Source organism: Myripristis murdjan, chromosome 18, assembly GCF_902150065.1.
Source record: "Myripristis murdjan chromosome 18, fMyrMur1.1, whole genome shotgun sequence".
Lineage (NCBI taxonomy): Eukaryota > Metazoa > Chordata > Actinopteri > Holocentriformes > Holocentridae > Myripristis > Myripristis murdjan.
In genome coordinates, this window is record NC_043997.1 from 6480501 (window position 1) to 6498756 (window position 18256).

The 18256-nt window shown below is 42.0% G+C and overlaps 1 protein-coding gene across 1 annotated transcript in view; it reads right to left on the reverse strand.

The window, feature by feature from the left end:
• htr2cl1 (5-hydroxytryptamine (serotonin) receptor 2C, G protein-coupled-like 1) overlaps positions 1–15652 on the reverse strand; it is a 34710-nt gene extending 19058 nt beyond the window's left edge. Inside the window, exons 1-2 of the mRNA XM_030076264.1 lie at positions 15235–15652; positions 452–652 (exon numbers count right to left, since the gene is read on the reverse strand). Coding sequence (XP_029932124.1) covers positions 452–652; positions 15235–15652 — 619 coding nt within the window. The remainder of the gene's footprint in view (positions 1–451; positions 653–15234) is intronic.
• Positions 15653–18256: the final 2604 nt, after the last annotated feature.

An 18256-nucleotide genomic window follows, 5' to 3' on the forward strand; every position in this document is an offset into this window, starting at 1 on the left:
ATGCCAAAAAGGTAAAAAAGGTGTCCAACAAAAATATGAACCAAAGGACCGTCTCTAATATCTGCCATAAATTCTACCTTTTAACAAAATTTATAATGTTCAGTTTTTGTTGGAGAATGTGTAAATTTAATTCTGTGTTTATTATTGAGGTTGTAGTTTGCAGAGGTCTGCTACTGGACTACAATATATTGAGAGGTGTTTCTGATTTTTTGTCCCCACCTATTGATATACAATGACAGGGGACAGAATAGTGGAAACAGCTGTCAGTAAAGTGCAGTCCAGTCCAACAGCAGCACTAACTATGAGCTCAATGCCAAACACAGAAGTGAATGAACACCTCTGTTACCGTGACAACAAGAGAAGCTGAGCATTACAGGCAGCAGGAAAGGAAACTTTATGGAGGACAGTCTCAAAAATGTGTGTGTCCGCCAGTGTGTGTGTGTGTCCTCACCTATAGAAATGGTCCAGACGGCGGCGATCTTCATCATGGCCTTGGTGCGGGAGTTGAAGCGGCTGTGCTCGATGGGGTTGCGGATGGCCACGTAGCGGTCCAGGGAGATGGCGCACAGGTGCATGATGGAGGCAGTGGAGAACAGGACGTCCAGGTAGATCCAGATGGGGCAGAGGGCGCTGGGCAGGGGCCAGGCGTAGTCTGCGGGACGGGCAGGGAGGCACAAGGAAGGGGAGAAGATTATGATTTTTAAATATCTTTAACATCCAGTAGTGGGTAGAGGAGTAACACTCAGGTAAAGGTACAAATATGAGGCTTCCTGGAAAGTAATGGAGTTTTGAAAAAAGGTTATTCCACACAAAAGGAAGTCAGGGAATTTAATAAATCCATAGGAGAAGTCATGGAATATCCTGGAATATTATTTTAAAAATGATTTTAAAAAATTACTTGTTCACCAAAATAATATTTATTTTTGATTATGTTCACTTCCAGAATGATAAACTTTATTCTGATCTCTCAATCTGAAGTGGGTTTGAAATTTAGGTCAAGGAAAAACAAAACAAAAAAGCTCATCTTGTGTTCACGCAGGTCGTGGAAACTGGAGAGTCGTGGAAAACTCCGGGAATTAAAAAATAAACTGCTCACAGGACGAGATACTTTGCGTTTTTTTATACGGTTTCACTCCAAAGTGCTTGGTGGAGGTTTGGAAAGTGGAAATCTGTGTTTTCCAGGAGGCACAGGAAGCATTTGGTTATGTAACCGGGTTTTTTTTTTTTTTTCTTTTTTTTTTTTTTTTAGATTTCTGTAAAAACGGTGTGACCTGCAGGTGTGAAGCTGCATCACGAGGGTTTCACCAGACCTCGCTCACTCACTCAAAATACAAATCTATCATCTATAACTGAGCTTTTGTTTATTATTATATTTTTTTTAAGTTTGAGGTTCATTTTTGCTTCATCTTCTGGTCAAATTCCCTTTTTCGCTTAAGCAAACATCGTGGAAACACACCTAATTGTTGCGTTTGATTCTTTAATTGCAGTTAATTTGTTTATTTTAATGGAAATGCGCCTTGTGTTGCATTCAAGGACCAAACTGCGGCATGTAAAGCGAAGTCACGTGGACTCGGGAGTGTGTCAGTTTTCAGCTGGGGTCAGCTCACACACACACACACACACACACACACACACACACACACTGCATGTCTCTGTGCCTGCAGCTATTTGTATGGAGTAACAGTTACAGTCCTGACACCACACACACACACACACACACACACACACACACACAAAAACACACTCCCTAAGTCCATCTATGACTCGTGGCACATAAACCAGTGTGTAACGCATGTGAAGTGAATCATATACCGTGTGTGTGTGTGTGTGTGTGTGTGTGTGTGTGTGTGTGTGTGTGTGTGTGTTGAGTGGGAGGGAGCTTGCGTAACTTGCTTGCAGAGGTCAAGCACTTGTTGGGGGCACTGCTGCATGAGGACATGCTGTATCCTGTATCTCTACACACACACACACACACACACACACACGCACACACGGCACACTCTCAGATTTGCTGTTTCTTGATTTTTTTCGCTGAAACTGTTAAACTCAGCTTTACATTCTCTCTTTGATCTGGATCGCTGAATTTTTTTTTCATTTTTTAAATCAAATTTTTAAAAAAATGCTGCATTCAAGTGCCTGTGGAAGCACGTCCAACATCCGAGGTGGCGGTGTCGGCTGCTAAACGGCGGTGCGTTCAGGTGCGGTTCGGTTGGAAAATCAAATCTGCATTCCTCTCTGCTCCTGTCGAGGGGCCGCCGCTTCATTTTCCCCTCAGTCGTCTGTTTTCTAATCAAAAAAGCCATTTTTTTTTCTGTTCAGACGTTCCCCCGAGGCGAAACGAGCCTTCGATGAAGTGAAATGAGCCGCGGCTTCATATGGATTCTGCAAACCAGTGAACTCAGCACAGCTCGACTAATTGCAATATGACAAACTAAATATATTTTCTCTCTCTTTCTCTCTCGCTGCTTTTCTGTCTCTTTCAATTTCCCCCAAACAATCATCAAATCTTTCTTTTTCTTTCGCCCCTTTTTCTTTCTCCTCATTTTTCCCACCAAGTTTTTTTTTTTTTTTTTTTTTTTTTCATTTTTTCCACTTTAATGTGATCTAAAGGCCTCATTGTCACACAAACAGCAGAGTTTTAAGGCACTGCAGGCAACTTTTCTCCCAGACGTGCAGCTGGTGAACAGGCAAGGCAGGCAACTGCTTGGGGCCCCGAGCCGATAGGGGGCCCCCGAGACTCGGGGCCCGAGGGCTGTTTTTACCAAAATGTCTCAAAAATGTATTAGTTGCGGTGACCGCATCCCCCTCCCCCTTAGACAACAACGGGCGATTTGCAATGACATCTCAGTAGGAAACCTCCCTAAAGGGGCCCCATGTCAGCCCCACGATCCCACCTCACGTTTACCTGTGTGAAGCTAAGTTATCGCTCTGCAGGTTGGAAATGAAGCTGAAGGAAAAAGAAGAGGAGTTAATCCATCTGGTAGTGAGAACAGAGGAAGAAAAAAATATACATTATATTTTGTACCAAGTTTATACAGGGTTTTTTGAAGTAATTTGCAGTATTTTATTGTTCTATATATTTATACTGTGCCAACTTTCTAGTGATGTGAACGCTTCTTATACCCCTTTTACACCAGGGCTGGTTCGGAGCCCGTGCCTGACTTAGCACCGGTTTTTTGGTTTTCCACCGCCCAAGCACCGGCCAAACTGGTGCCAAACTGGTTCCACATCGGTTCCAAGCAAGCACCAACTCTGAGCAGGGGCTAAACAGGAGCCAGAGAAAGAACCGATGACGCGGCCCACCGCGTCATTGGTGGGCGGGGTTACAAACCCAAACGAGAGCAGCGAACGCTACAAACGTATTGCTAAACGTAGTCGTCGTTCGTTCCGACCACGAATACGACGGGTAGCCGGCAATAAATGCGTTTTTCGCCTCTGGATCACAATGTAGGCTTGTAAACACACGAGCAATATTTGCATCGCTACGGTGGGTCGTCCATGTTTGTTATTGTGATTCCGAGCGAGCGTCTTGTACACCCACGTGATCACGTTTTACGCTGACGTCATGACGTGGCTCTGACTTGGCTCCGCTTGGCTGTTGGCCGGTGGAAAAGCAAACCGGTTCTTTGTTGGAACCAGTGAAGCACCAGCTCCGAACTAGCACCAGGTGTTTTTTGGTGGAAAAGGGGCACTAGAGCACAATGTAGCCGAGGCAGAATTTGAACCAGTGCTTAAAAGCACTTGCCTTATAATGTGGGTGTTTACAATGTAACAACCTTGTTGTTATTTACTTATTTATTTATTTATATAATTCTTTACATTTATATTTTCACATGCATCATATTTTCAAAATTACAAGGTTTTTCATGTTATTTAATTCTAATATGTAAGGTATGGTATGTGAACATTTGGAATAAAAAAAAAGTTTGTTTTCATACATTTTTCGTTGGTGTCAGATTATTTATGACATGATGGTGATGAGCGCTGGCCGGAAGGGCCCCCTGGGTATTTTTGCTTAGGGCCCCAACAGACTCTACAATCGCCTCTGTTTTCTCCTCATAACTTTGACAAATCGGGCCTTTCTGCGCAGCTTCCTGTTCTGTTATTTTCTGCCTTTGCCGTGTCTGTCAAAGCACTTTGTAAACTTACAGGTGCTACATAAATAAAGCTTATCTTTATCATTGTTGTTATTATTATTGTTAAATATCCGTCTTCTGATATGCAACATGCAATCAGGGTAAAAACTGCATCTGAATAGAGGAAAGTGGAAGACAGAGAGGAAATGGAGATCAATGGAGAAATCATCGTCTCTCTCTCTCTCTCTCCTTCTCTCTCTCTCTCCCTCTCTCTCTCTGTCTTAGTCTCTCGCTCGGCTGCTGTTCTGCTTGCCAGTTCATTTACACGTCTCATATTAATTCACTGTCAAACACATTCAGGCATCAGTGTGTGTGTGAGTGTGAGTGTGTCTTCGAGTGTGTGTGTGTGTGTGTGTGTGTGTGTGTGTCTTCGAGTGTGTGTGTGTGTATCTGCTTCCAATTTGGGCAGAAAGCGGAGAGATAGCCTCGTGTGATAACTTAGATTGAGTTGCCCTTCAAGGTCATGTAGTTTTACGGAGTGTCTGTTCCCCTGTGTGTGTGTGTGTGTGTGTGTGTGTGTGTGTGTGTGCTCAGCCCATCCTCATGCAGTGCACTATCTCATCTTCCTGTCTCTGCTCTACAATCTTTTCCTCTGTCTCATTTCCTCGCCGAGCGCTCCGCCCTGCCCTCCAGCTTCTCACCGGCTCATTTTTTACAAAACAGCCTCACTTTTTTTTTTTTTTTTTTTTACCGTCTTAACACTTTATTTTAAAATCAACATCTCTGGGTTTTTTTCCCCCCATTTGTTTCTTTGTTGCCTTGAGGTCAGAGGTATTTAGATGCCGCTTAATTGAAAAGAAAAAACAAAATCTCACCTGCAAAAAAAACAAGAAATTCCATCACTTCTTTGTATTTTTGTCACATTTTATCCATTTCGTCTCCACGTCAGTTTATTTCTGCATTTTCTCTCTGAGTGACGACCAAAATCATAAATCCATGCATCTGAAAATTTATATACAAGAGCCACAACAAATTTTAATTTTTGTTTTTTTCCACTATCGATCTATCTATTGATTATTCAAATGATGATGCATTCAAATGCCTTCCTCAGTCTGACCTGCAGCCAAATAAACCCCAAAGTATTAATTTTATAAAGATATGAACAGACAAAAGGAGGAGTTGTGGCGTCTCGGTGATTTTAGCGATTTTAGTCTGCGTTTTCACCTGAGAAATGAATAAAAACATTAAAACTATGATGAAAATCAGGTTTAATTTCCTTTATTTCCGACCTGCAGCTCCGGTGAAGGCGTCGTCTGCATATTTCAAAACCTATTTCGCTATTTCAGGGGACAGCTGGTGTCACTAGAGAGGTATCACACTGCTAATATGCGAAGTGCTTAAATCTTATTTCTCCTGTTTTCTTGTCTGGAAAAGATGAGATGGCGATAAGACTGGAGATCAGAAAAAAAAAAAAAAAAAGTTCAGTTTGACTCTCTTTTCAGGAAGTTTTGCTGTGAAAAGAAACTCTGAGATGGGCATTTAGTTTCATCTTCAGGGCTCAAATCTTGTTTTTCTTCAAACATGGTGGCAAAATCTGCCAGTGGGATGAGATAATCCCACTTGTCTCCAGAATTTTCCTGAATCAAGTGTCATTTTCTGGATCCTAAAGCCCTGATCTGCCTCATTCTGCCTTATTTCAACACATTTATACTTGTTCCCAGAAAGAAAGTGAAACTGCAAGGAAACAAGTGGGATTATCTGTACTTTTTTCCCCTTGTTTGAAGAAAAACAAGGTTTGAACGGTGCACCTGGGGTAAAATTTCCCAACTTCTCTGTGATTTTTCCATGACAGAAGTTGGAGCTGAAAACCGTCTCCCTCTCTGGGTTATTAACATTGTTTTTCCGGTCTGGGATTCTGCTCCAGCAGGGGCTTTGCTGAGGAAACACACACACACACACACACACACACACACACACACACAGGCAAAGCTGAAACGCCGACGTCTTATGCAATAAGTGTGTGAAAGAAGACGTGAAATGCTTTCCGGTGGTTTTTCCTCCAAAGTGACCCATTTGTAAAATCCCCCGGTAATCCCCGGCTTCCCCCTGAGAGCCGACCACAGCGGCCTGACTCTCACCCCCGAGCTCAGCAGCTGCACTCGCTGAGGCCGCCCCGCCTGGGGAGCCGCCGCCCCACACCGCCCCACACCGCCCCACACCGCCCCACACCGCCCCACACCGCCCCACACCGCCCCACACCGCCCCACACCGCCCCACACCGTCCCGCCTGGGCTCCACACCGTCCTACTTTACAAACCCACTTTTTCAGGCTGAGGATGTCTGTTTTCGAATGAGCACCAACCTGAGCCTGACAGACCTTCAGGTGATTCAGACCCCGGATCAGCACTGAGGGGAGCTCCACTGACTCAACAGCTTTTTTTTTTTTTTTTTTTTTTTTTTTTAAATGTAATTTTTTTTTTTATTTACATTTTTTATAAACTTTTTTCTTTTAATTTCTGATTTCATTTTCTAATACAGTGTAGGTACTGTATACTATAGTAATATTATTTTTAAACATTTTTTTATTTTTATTTTATTATTTTATTAATTATTATTTTATGTATATTTTAAATTCTAACAGGTATTTTAATAATGATTTAATATTTAATAATTACAAATATTATATTATTAGTAGTAGCATCAATAATTCATATAATAATAATTATATTAATTATTCTTTAATAAAAATAATTTTTGAAATGTTTTATACTGATGCATGTTTATTGAATACTGATTATTTTATTTTTTTTTAAGTATTTATATAGAGTTTATTATTATTTTATTTACTTTTTATTTTGATCAGTTGCATTTATTCTACTGGTGCAGATGCTGCCGCTTCATGTTTTCTCGTTGTACTCGACGAGGTTGACGAGGTCCGGCTCTCCGTGGGACGTCCTGACTGAATATCTGAGGGTTTCAAAACCAAGAGGAGCCATTATCAAAACAGAATAGATGTACGCAGATCAGTATGTAAAGTATGCATGTGTGTGTGTGCGTGTGTGTGTGTGTGTGTATGTGTGTGTGTGTGTGTGTGTGTGTTTCAGGAGGATTTTCTGCGTCTCTTGCATAACGCCGCCCTGTCAGGACATTGTGTGCACGCCATGCAGACACAATGAGGTCATGCGGTGTGAACGCCGAGCGAAAAACACACACCGGTCCTGGGACAGAGTGTGAGGCGGAGCGGCGCCTGATGCGGGACGTCCCAAAGCACGAATCCGATCAGAGCCCAGAGGTCCATCCAGGTGATCAATCACAATATGAGGAGTTATTAAGAGTCCATTTAGCAGAGCGGCGTGCCAACACCTCTGAATCAGCAAACTAAAAAAAATCAAGTAACTAAAAAATGATCTCCTAAAACAAGAAGTCAGCAATTCCCAACTAAAAATAAGAATTAAATCCAGATACAGGCTGGATGTGAATCAAAGTATATAGATCCACCTGGTCAGATACTAGATAGATAGATAGATAGATAGATAGATAGATAGATAGATAGATAGATAGATAGATAGACAGATAGATAGATTTACTTTATTGATCCCAAACTAGGAAATTCTTACGTTACAGCAGCATCAATAGAAACAAAAAAATTAATTAAATTGAATAAATGCAGAAATATATACAATACAGTAAAAAATAAAAATAATAATAATAATATAAATATATGATAATAATAATACTAATAATAAAATAATAAAAATAATAAAATAAATATAAACATATAAATATTACTGCACTAGAGCTAGTATTTCAGAAATCAGAAATCTTTATTTTCATTAAACCAAAAAGCATAATGAAATTTTTTGCTTTTAAAATGACTAAAAGACCCATGGAATGGACTCTTACTTTGTTGGTTTGATGTACTTCCTGCTGAAACAGGAAGTTGGGGGCGGGACGTGGCGCATTCACAAGCGCAAACCATCAGGGCGATGAGTTTGGGAGAGAAGCACACTTTTATTTTGAAGGGACAGGCGGATGAAAGAGGTTGCTTAAAGATCCGTGAAGGTTTTTTTACTGGTTGAAATTTTAATTTGCCGCCACCGGAAAAATAAAGAAGAAAAAAAAAAAAAGAATTAAATCCAGATACAGGTATTCCACTACAACTGAAAGTATTTGCTTTTAAAAAAAACATACTCAAAGACCCGAGGATATGGACTCTTACTTTGTTGATTTGATGAATTTGGGGCGGGACACGGATCGTTCATTCATGCAAACCAACAGGATATTCATTTGAGAGGGATATGCTTTTATTTTGAAGGGATTTGAAGGGTTTAAAGACTTGTAAAGGTTTTACTGGAGCAGGATGACGTCATTATTTGAGATGCACACAATCCACAAACTACAAAAGTAATTCATCACCTGTTTTTCTGATCAAACAGGCATCAGTTCTGTGTAAAGAGGTGAACGGCCTCATGGGAAACCGAGTTCTCCGCCAGTTTTTTCCGCGAGGAGGATCGAGTGTGTGTCGGCTGTCGGGACGTTTTCACGGATTTGGTCACTCGGTCATTTTCATTCGAGCCGCAGAATGTTTTCCTAATCAAGGCTGTTGGGTCTGAGCCGCCGAAAATACCCAGAATTACACTGTGTGGCTTTGTTTTTTTTTTTGGGTGTGTGTGTTTGAGTGTGTGAGTGTGTGTGTGTGTGTGTGTGTGTCTCAGTTGTTTTTGGAGTCACAGATTCCATTAAAATCATTAGGCATGTAATTCCATTTAATAGAGTTCAAACACATCTGCCAAAAGCTGTCAGAGCGAGAGAGGGCAGACAAGACAGTGTGTGTGTGTGTGTGTGTGTGTGTGTGTGTGTGTGAGTGTGTGTGTGTGTGTGTGACATCCAGCCGTAATCCCCAGTGAAACCAAATAGCCCCATGTACTGATCCTCTGCCCAAACGTGTGTGTGTGAGTGAGAAGTTAAATCTTTATCTTCTTTCTCATGCCAATTACATAAGCTGCAGCATGTGTGTGTGTGTGTGCAGGTGTGTGTGTGTGTGTGTGTGTGTGTGTGTGTGTGTGTGTGTGTGGTTGCATACATGTGTCAAATTAGGATGCACATCATCGTCACCATCATCTGAGTGAGTCACTGTTGATTTAAATTGCATGAGGTCATTCTGTTACGTTAGTGTGTGTGTGTGTGTGTGTGTGTGTGTGTGTGTGTGTGTGTCCAGTCTATCACTCACACAGCTGAGGGGATTGATGCAGACAAGCACCCGTCTGATGGATAACGCTGTGGCGATCGATCGATCCATTCAGGTGTGTGTGTGTGTGTGTGTGTTTGTTTGTCTGCATCAGTGTGTATGGGCCTGTGTATACATGTGTTTGTGTGTGTGTGTGTTTGTGTGGATGTGTGTGTATGACAAGACAGATAAACACACTTTCCATTTGTCTCTGTGTGTGCGTGCATCTGTTTGTCTAACTGTGTGTGTGTGTGTGTGTGTGTGTGTGTGTGTGTGAATCATTGATTACCGCAATGAGCAATCAGCAAAAGCAGCAGCTTGAATTGGCAGAGAGACAAAGAGAGAGAGAGACAGGGAGACAGACAGAGGGACAGACAGAGACGGAGAGAGAGAGACAGACAGAGAGACAGACAGAGATTCAGAGAGAGACTATCTGCTAGGCAATGTTTGCTAAATAGCTTTCATTAGCTACTTCATTGGTTTAGGAGAAGGTTTGTCATGATGGCTAAGCTAAGGAAAAAGGTCATGGTTAAGATTAAGAAACAGTAGGGGAGAGTGGGGTAAATAGTGCCAATTTTTACTTAAAGTGCCTTTAAAGCAAGGGGATTACAGTAATGCCTCCAACTAAAATATGCACATATAGTTTAAGATGTTGTGCATCCCTGGGAAGAATCACTTTGGATCTTATATAAACTGTTTGAGAAATATAGCTTTCGGAAAAAAAAGTGGTTTTGTGGCACAACTTGCCCCCGGTGCGGGGTAAATTGTGCCATTAGAGAGAATACACTGGGGTAAATTGTGCCATTGATAATTGAAGTAAAACAGATAATTTTAACCTCACAAATGATAATGCTATATAAAAGCAAAACAAATTCAATACAAAATTATTTATTTAACATTTATTTATTATTTTAACAAGCTCACAGGCCACTTTTCTATAACAAGGCCGAGCGCCACATGAACACATACCCAGAACAAAATAAAACTTCCAAAATGAGCACCTGCAGATCATCTTCATCTGATTCTGAATAGTTTTAGTGATCAAAGGTAAGAAGACAATGTACAATAACAATAAAATACAATAAAGTAATATATAGTGTATAATCACAAGTTATTCCACTGGCACTTACCCCAGTCCCTTTGGCACAAATTACCCCAAGCCCACCATTTTGAAAAAAAAAAATGCATCCCCCAGCTGTTTTGAGCTAACATCATGCTAACTGTATAGACTCATGGTGTAGCTTACTAAAGTACTAAAACCTGTGTGAACTGTTTTCAAAGTTTTCTATAATTGTTCAAACACAGCAATCAAAAAACCTTGATCATAGAAATTTTACTTTGGAGGGCAAAAAAATGTTTTTTGAACTGAAATGTTCTCACCTCTCAAGCCATGTGTCTCCCTTCTTTGCAGGATGAGTGAAATGGATGCCTCTTCAAAAATATGTGGTCACATGACCAACTTCTTCTATGGTTTTCTAGATAACAGGGGTGGCACTACTTGCCCCTTGGCACAAATTACCCCACTCTCCCCTACTGGCTAAGGTTAAAAAACTTATTAGTTTAGCTTTTATTAGCTACTTGGTTAAGATTAGGAAAGGTTTTGTCGTGATGGTTAAGCTTAGGAAAAAGACCATGGTTAAGATTAAGAAATGGTAATGGCTAAGGTTAGCAAACATAATGCATAACTTTTACTGACATTAGCTACGCATCGTTAGCTTAATAGTTTGCTTCCATTAGCGACTCTGTTAAAGTTAGGATAAGAGTTTGTCATGATGGTTAACTTAGGAAAAAGTGCTGGCTAAAGTCAGCAAAGTGAAGAAAAAATTACTAAAAACTGCAACTACAAAGACAGAAAGAGAGGGAAACAGATTATTATTAGAAAATTATCAAAAAAAAAAAAACTATGGAAAAAATGTCTAGAAAACTATAAGGAAAATAATTATAATTGTGTCTTTAAAATTATGTTACAGGAAAAAAAAACAAATCTTTTTTCTTATTTTCTAATTTTCAGGTCATGTTCTTGTTTTTTTTTTTTCTTGGTTTCAGGTTGTTTAAATGTTTTTTACTTTTTCTTTTTTTGTGCTAATTTTCAGGTCATCGTGCATCTCTTTACTATTTTTTTTTTTTTAATACATTTTTTGGGTCATTTCTCGCCAGTATTTTTGACAGAGATCAAATGAGTCTGGCCGGCAGTCGTGCACGTGTGTGTGTGTGTGTGTGTGTGTGTGTGTGTGTGTGTGTGTGTGTGTGTGTGTGTGTGTACAGAAGGACGTGACCAGACTGAAGCCGAGACTCTTCCCCTGTGCCACCGAGCGGCTCTTTGATTTAGACGTTAAGAGATGAGGTTACAGCCGGGGGATCGAGCTGGACGACCTGAGCTCTTCTCGGTGCATTTCATTTGGCTCGGGCCGCCTGTGAGGAACGGTGATTTGTCAGGATTATGAGGGGAAACAGTTACCTGCACACACTTTAGAGAGGAAAGGCATCAGAGAGAGTCGTGAGGCCGTCTGTACTCCCGTCAGCTCGGCCACACCTCCAGCTGGACAGCGGCTGCTCTCCATTTTGACTTCATTACCGCACCGTTTGGATTAAAATACAACAAAGACAACTACAGCATTTCACTTTTGCCACGTTTTAAGCACCGCCGCGGGATCCAGTACAGCCGAGTGGATTACATTTCAAGGTGGCTTGCTTTCAATCCTGACAACAATTCCGGCGTTTCACTCTCTGAAAGCAAATCCCCGCTCATTATTCGTCAGGATGGAGATGAAGTGACATGTAAAATGATGTTATGAGGGTGTCGTTTTCCATTTTTTTTAGGCGCCTTGTGTCGTGTTCATTACATTTGATGCTCTCTCTGTTTACTCTGAGGACAAAAAAAAACGAAAATGATGGCCCGGCATGACGATGGCCATGTCCACTTTTACATTTTCGGCTCTGTCCGATGCAAAACATCCTCTGCTGTGGCCTGACGCCTCGGTCAGATGCCACTCCTGTTTACCCCCAAATGAATTAATCAGAGCGTTTTCGAGGGAAAGATGCAAATTGGGCACCAATGTGACACCGGCTGATAATAGGATGCTTTTCACTTGGTCGGCATGATAAGATCCATGCAGCTCGAAGCAGATTCACAAGTCATTTAGCACCAAACCAAGCCTGAGCAGCTGTTATGCAAATTCATCGGCCTGTCGCGATGACAGTCGACATCAACTTATTCATGTTTGGCCTCTCTCTCTCTGACACTCACGATTCATTGGTGAAACGCCCAAATGAACTCCTGAATGAATTAGGCAGCCTTCCCTTGGAGAGAGAGACAAATTAGATGCGAAACCCGAGGAAACTTCTCACATGAACGCGATGGAGAATCGTCCCAGACTCTGAGTTCAGTCACAAGTTATTTGGATGCTGTTTTGTGAGTTTCTTAGCCGTGCCGTTGATTCACAGCAGACTGATAAATGGCACACATCCTCCTTGGCGAAACACACTCATCATTCCCAAATGAAATACACAGAATGTTTTCCAGGAGAGATGCACTGAGTGAAAAAAAGAAAATGTTTGCAGATCTAACATTTGGCTGAAAACCCGGGGTTCTTCTCATTTCGTCACCACGAGAAGATGCCCAGAAGTCTTCAGTCACTCATGATATTTCCCATGTTGATCTGCAGCTCTGCTATAATAGACCTCACAGCCAGAGCCACCCCTAGACATTAGGGGGCCGTGGGCAAAACATCATGTGGGGGGCCCTCGTGTTTTACCATAAATAGCTCAATGTTGGTCCAAAAGATGAAGAACCTTAAAGAGCTTTCATTAAAGAAGATCATTATTGTTATTTCACCCTCTGAGCAAAAGTCATTTTATTTTTTTATTATTATTACTATGGTTGGTGATTTTCTTGTAATTTTGTTTTACTTTTTTGTGCTATTTCTGTCTTTCTTTTTCTTTTTTTTTTTGAGGTCATTTTATAGTTTTTTTGTTGCAGTGTAATTTTAAATATATATTTAGATTAATTATAGATAAGGTTTTATGTTTTTTGTACTAGTTTTGCTAATTTTCTGGTAATTCTCTATTTTTTTCTATTTTCAACCTGCATTTTTTTTTTTTACTTTTACTATTAATGATTAATTTTCCATGTAATTTTCTTGGGACACTCTTGCTAATTTTTAGGCCATTTCTTGCTAATTTTCTCATCACCTTTTCCTCCTTCTTTAAAAAATCACATGAATTTTACGAGGTTTCAATCAGTTGGCGTTCAGACACTTTTCCCAAGCATTTGAACAAGAAATGTGTTTTCCTTGTCATTTTCCCTTGTTTTTCTTGCTGTTGTTTCCCTAATTTCCAAATTTCCTTTGGTTGCAAAGACCCTATATTTTAAGGAAGCCAGGACTTCATTTGCCTGGTGAGCCTGTTCCTAACTCACTGTGAGCAATTCAGTCAGTTTTAGTTTTAGACAGTGACATTTACAAACACACAAGAAACCTGGTTGGTGTGTCAGAGGAAAGGACAGGAGTGCTAGAGCAGATATGTCATTTGATGTTTTACACCTCCGTTTGACACAAATACAATTTTTTTTTTCGTGCATTTGTCAATACATCTTGCAATTCAACTCTGCACAGTTGCTTTACAGCCTGTGCACAGACCTGATTTGGATGTGGTGAGTAAGAGCGGTGGGTGAGAGCCGGTGTGTTATTGTGATTATCGAGCTGGCATCTTGCGGCTCTTGAATCCCTCGCAAGAAACCGGCGTGCGATGGCTCTGTCACGTCCCCTCCCCTCCTCCTCCTCTTCCCCGAGGAGCAACGATCATTTCAGTAATTGCACAGAAAAATGTTTTGAAATAATGACAGGGTGCATGTTGCAGTGTTTTGGTAGCAGCTGGTGAGTGGGCTGCAGATCCAGATGAGGGGTAGAAATCCTCAGCAAAAATTATAGAAATACTGGGTGAGATTTCATGCCGTTTGTATCTGTGTGTGATTACAGTGAAACATTAGGAGGAAAATGATTTACTAGAGAATATCAAGCACCTGTAGTAGACTGACTGTTTTATTATTGTATTCAAATTTGCCAGCTGGCCATCTGGATATCACAATGCAAGCAGGATGTGCATGTTGTGTCCTGCTGTTGTGTAAAACCTTTTATTCGATGTTTGCTGGTAATTGAACCCTCACTTTTCATGTCAGCGGTGGCCCAAAGAGTTTCTTTGGCAGAACCGTCACTAGGCAGATCGGTGCCAAGGGCCCCGCCTTCCTCAAAATAGGGCCCCCGCAAACAGTAACATTTTTTGGAAACCTCAATCACATTTATTGTGATTAAATGTTAGTGAAAGGCATTTAACAAGCATTCAGTCCATTGAAATCTGAGGAAAATCACTGTGTCTTCCAAAAACATGGCATAAAAATAAAAAAGGAGCAAATTAGCAAGAAATGACCTCAAAAATTTGCACAAAAAAACTTAAAAAAAGAGAGAAAAAAAAGAAAATAATGAGAAAGTTAATTTAAAAAATATGTAAGAAATTACAAGAATATTGTTAGAACATTTGCCAAAAAATTACTAGACAACTAGCAACACACTGCCAGAAAATAATTAAAAAGTTAACATGAAATTAACCACAAAAATTGTACAAAAATATAACAAAATTACCACAAAAATGTGCAACCCCCTATAAAAAAGTTTCTAACAAAATAAAATAATTAAAATAATAATAATTTAAATTACTAAAAAATAAAAAAGGTTGAAATGAAAAATTTCAAAAGGGTAAAATTGGTGTGATCTTTTGTTTTGTCAGTTCAAAAGTGTCTGACAGGTTCTTCATCTTTTGGATGTACATTTTTCTATTCATGGTAAAACACAAGGGCCCCTGAAAGATTTTATTTTCTACGGCCCCTAAAAGTCTGGGGCCAGCACTGGCTTTGTGGTTAAAGTAGTCATGACTCACCATAGAGGATGTTGATGAGGGAGATGGGCATGACCAGGATGCCGACCAGCATGTCGGCCACGGCCAGCGACCTCAGGAAGAAGTTGGTGGCGTTCTGGAGCTTCTTCTCCAGCGACACCGCCAGGATGACCAGGATGTTGCCGCCGATGGTCAGGGCGATGATGACGAGGATGAGCAGCGCCGGCCAGTTCTTCTCCTTGATCACCGTCCTGGCGACCGACTGATGGGTCTGGTTGGACTCCAGTCCTCCGCTTCCGCCCGCCGCTCCGCCGCCGCCGCCGAGCCCCATCCCCCACGGCGGGGAGCTTTGGTTGAGGTCGAGCGAGTTGTTGGTCGGCCAAGCCAGCCAGCCCCCGACCTCCAGGGAGGACGTGGTGGAGCCGAAGCTGCCGAGGAGAGCCCTGGCTGGGCCGCCCATCCCGGGGAGCTTATCTGACCACTGGAAGGGAAGGTAATCCCAGTTGTAGTTCACCCTCTTCACCAGCAGAGGGAGGCAGAGACGGACAGACTCCGCATTCAGGGCGGATTTTGAAGCCAAATCGGATTTTGTTAGTCTCAAAAAAGATGATATGAGTACAGGACAGGCTGATGGAAAAGATGCAACGGGGAAGGAAGCAAAATAACGAGGGAAAAGGAGCGAGGGGGGAAGGTGGAGGAGAGAGGGAGCAACCAGCGAACTGATGATTTGATTCGGCTTTTATCGTAAGCTTCGAGTTAATCCTCGCTAGCTGCAGGCTGCCTTGCACGGCTCTCCGAGTTTTGAATCTCCCATTTTCGAGTTCACAAGGTGTGCGAGCAGCTCGGACGTCCCGTGTCGGCTCCTGCGGTCAGTCGCGTCCTCCTCTGGCCGGCGGCGACCGCTTCAGGGCTCCTCGACGAACGCTGGAAACCGGATCGCTCGAAGCCATGGCGCCTGCCCTCGCCGCCTCGCCGCCGCTCGGTCTTCACCTCGTCTGCTGTCTCGTTCTCTTTGATGGACGTTAGAAATCCTCCGGGGTCGTCGCTCGGATCCAAACGTTCGGAGCGGCTCTGGTTTCTGGAGGTCGGACGTTCAGGTTCCTGTGTGGAAGAGACAAAAACATTCATGATTTAATTTACATTTTCATTTATCATTAATCTTTCCCTCCTTCCCTCTTTCCTTCCTTTCTTCCCTCCTTCCTTCACTCCATCCTTCTGTCTTTCCTTCCTTCCTTCATTCCTTCCATTCTTCTTGGCTTCCTTCCTTCCTTCATCCATCCTACATTTTCCTTCCTTCCTTCCTTTGTTACCTGCCTCCTTCCTTCCTTCCTTCCTTCCCCTTAATCCAATCATCCACTCAACCAACTCGCATTATTTTGATCTTTTTCCTTCCATCCTTCCTTCCTGTTTTCCTAGCTTCCATCTTCCCTTCCTCCATTTCATTCTTCTTTCCTTCCTTCCTTCCCTCCTTCCTTCACTCCATCCTTCTGTCTTTCCTTCCTTCCTTCATTCCATTCTTCTTGGCTTCCTTCCTTCATCCATCCTACATTTTCCTTCCTTCCTTCCTTTGTTACCTGCCTCCTTCCTTCGTTCCTTCCTTCCATTCATCCTTCCCTCCCTCCGTCCTTGCGTTGTTCCTTCCTTCCTTCCTTCCTTCCTTCCTTCCTTTCCCTTAATCCAATCATCAACTCAACCAACTCGCATTATATTGATCTTTTTCCTTCCATCATTCCTCCCTGTTTTCCTAACTTCCATCTTCCCTTCCTTACTTCCATCTTTCCATCCTTCCTTCTTTCCTCTACTCTTTCCTTCTATCCTTCCTTCCTTCTTTCTTTCCTCTCCTCTTTACTTCTATCCTTCCTTCCTTCCTTCCTTCCTTCATTGTATTCTTCTTTCCTTCCTTCCTCCCTTCCATACTTCTTTTCCTGCTTCCTTCCTTCCTTTTCCCTCCTTTTTCCTTCCTTCCTCCCCCTTGATCCACTCAACCAACTTGCATGATTATTATTATTTTGATCTTTCATTCCTTTCATCCTTACATCCTTTGCTCCTTCATTCCATCCTTTCTTCTATCCTTCCTTTCTGTTTTCCTAGCTTCCATCATTCCTTCCTTCCTTCATAGCATTCCTTCCGTCATTCTGTCCTTTCTTCCTTCTTTCCTTCCTTTCTCTCTTATTTCCTTCCTTGAGTCCTTCCTTCCTCCCTCCCTTCCGTCCTTCTTTCCTTGCTTCTATCCATCCTTCCTTCCATCCTTGCTTCTTTCTTTACTTGTTTCCTTCTTTCCTTTCCCTTGATCCACCCAACCATCTCTCATCATTTTGGTTTTTCTTTCCTTCCTTCCCTCCTTTGTTTCTTCCTCACCTCTGCAACATATTCATCCATCAACCCACCCACAAAAACATCTTTCCTTCCTTCCTTCCTTCCCTCCCTCCCTTCATTATTCCCGCTACTCTCCTCTCACTTCATTCCTTCGTTCATTCACTCGTCTGAATAACCGAAGGCACTGAAACGAAACGCAAACTTTGATGTTCACACCCTCCTATCACTGTTTCAGTGTGTGTATGTGTGTGTGTGTGTGTGTGTGTAAGAGCAGGCTGTTCCCTCCATTTACCCGCCCATACGGTGGAGGGAAAAAAGTGTGTGTGTGTGCGCATATGTGTGCATGTGTAAATCAGCGTGACACCGTGAGGCGGTGTGAGAGGCTGTGAAAACAAACGAGACATCCGTACTACGCGTGGGCGCTTCTTTAAGAATGAAAAGCGAATGGGTGTGTGTGTGCTTCCATGTGTGTGTGTGTGTGTGTGTGTGTGTGTGTGTGTGTTTCCTCGTGTGTATCTTTGCGATAAAGAGCCAACACATCTCCAGACAGAGCCAGGCCTCCAGCTGAGATACAGTTTAGTGGGCGGTGAGTTTATGATAACATCAAGCAGAACAGAGTATGCACACTTACAGCTCCGTGTGTGTGTGTGTGTGTGTGTGTGTGTGTGTTTTGCTCATTGCTATGAGCGCAATAATAAAATTCCTGTTTTGCATTTGTTCGACAACCTGTGTGGGCAAGCTGACAGTC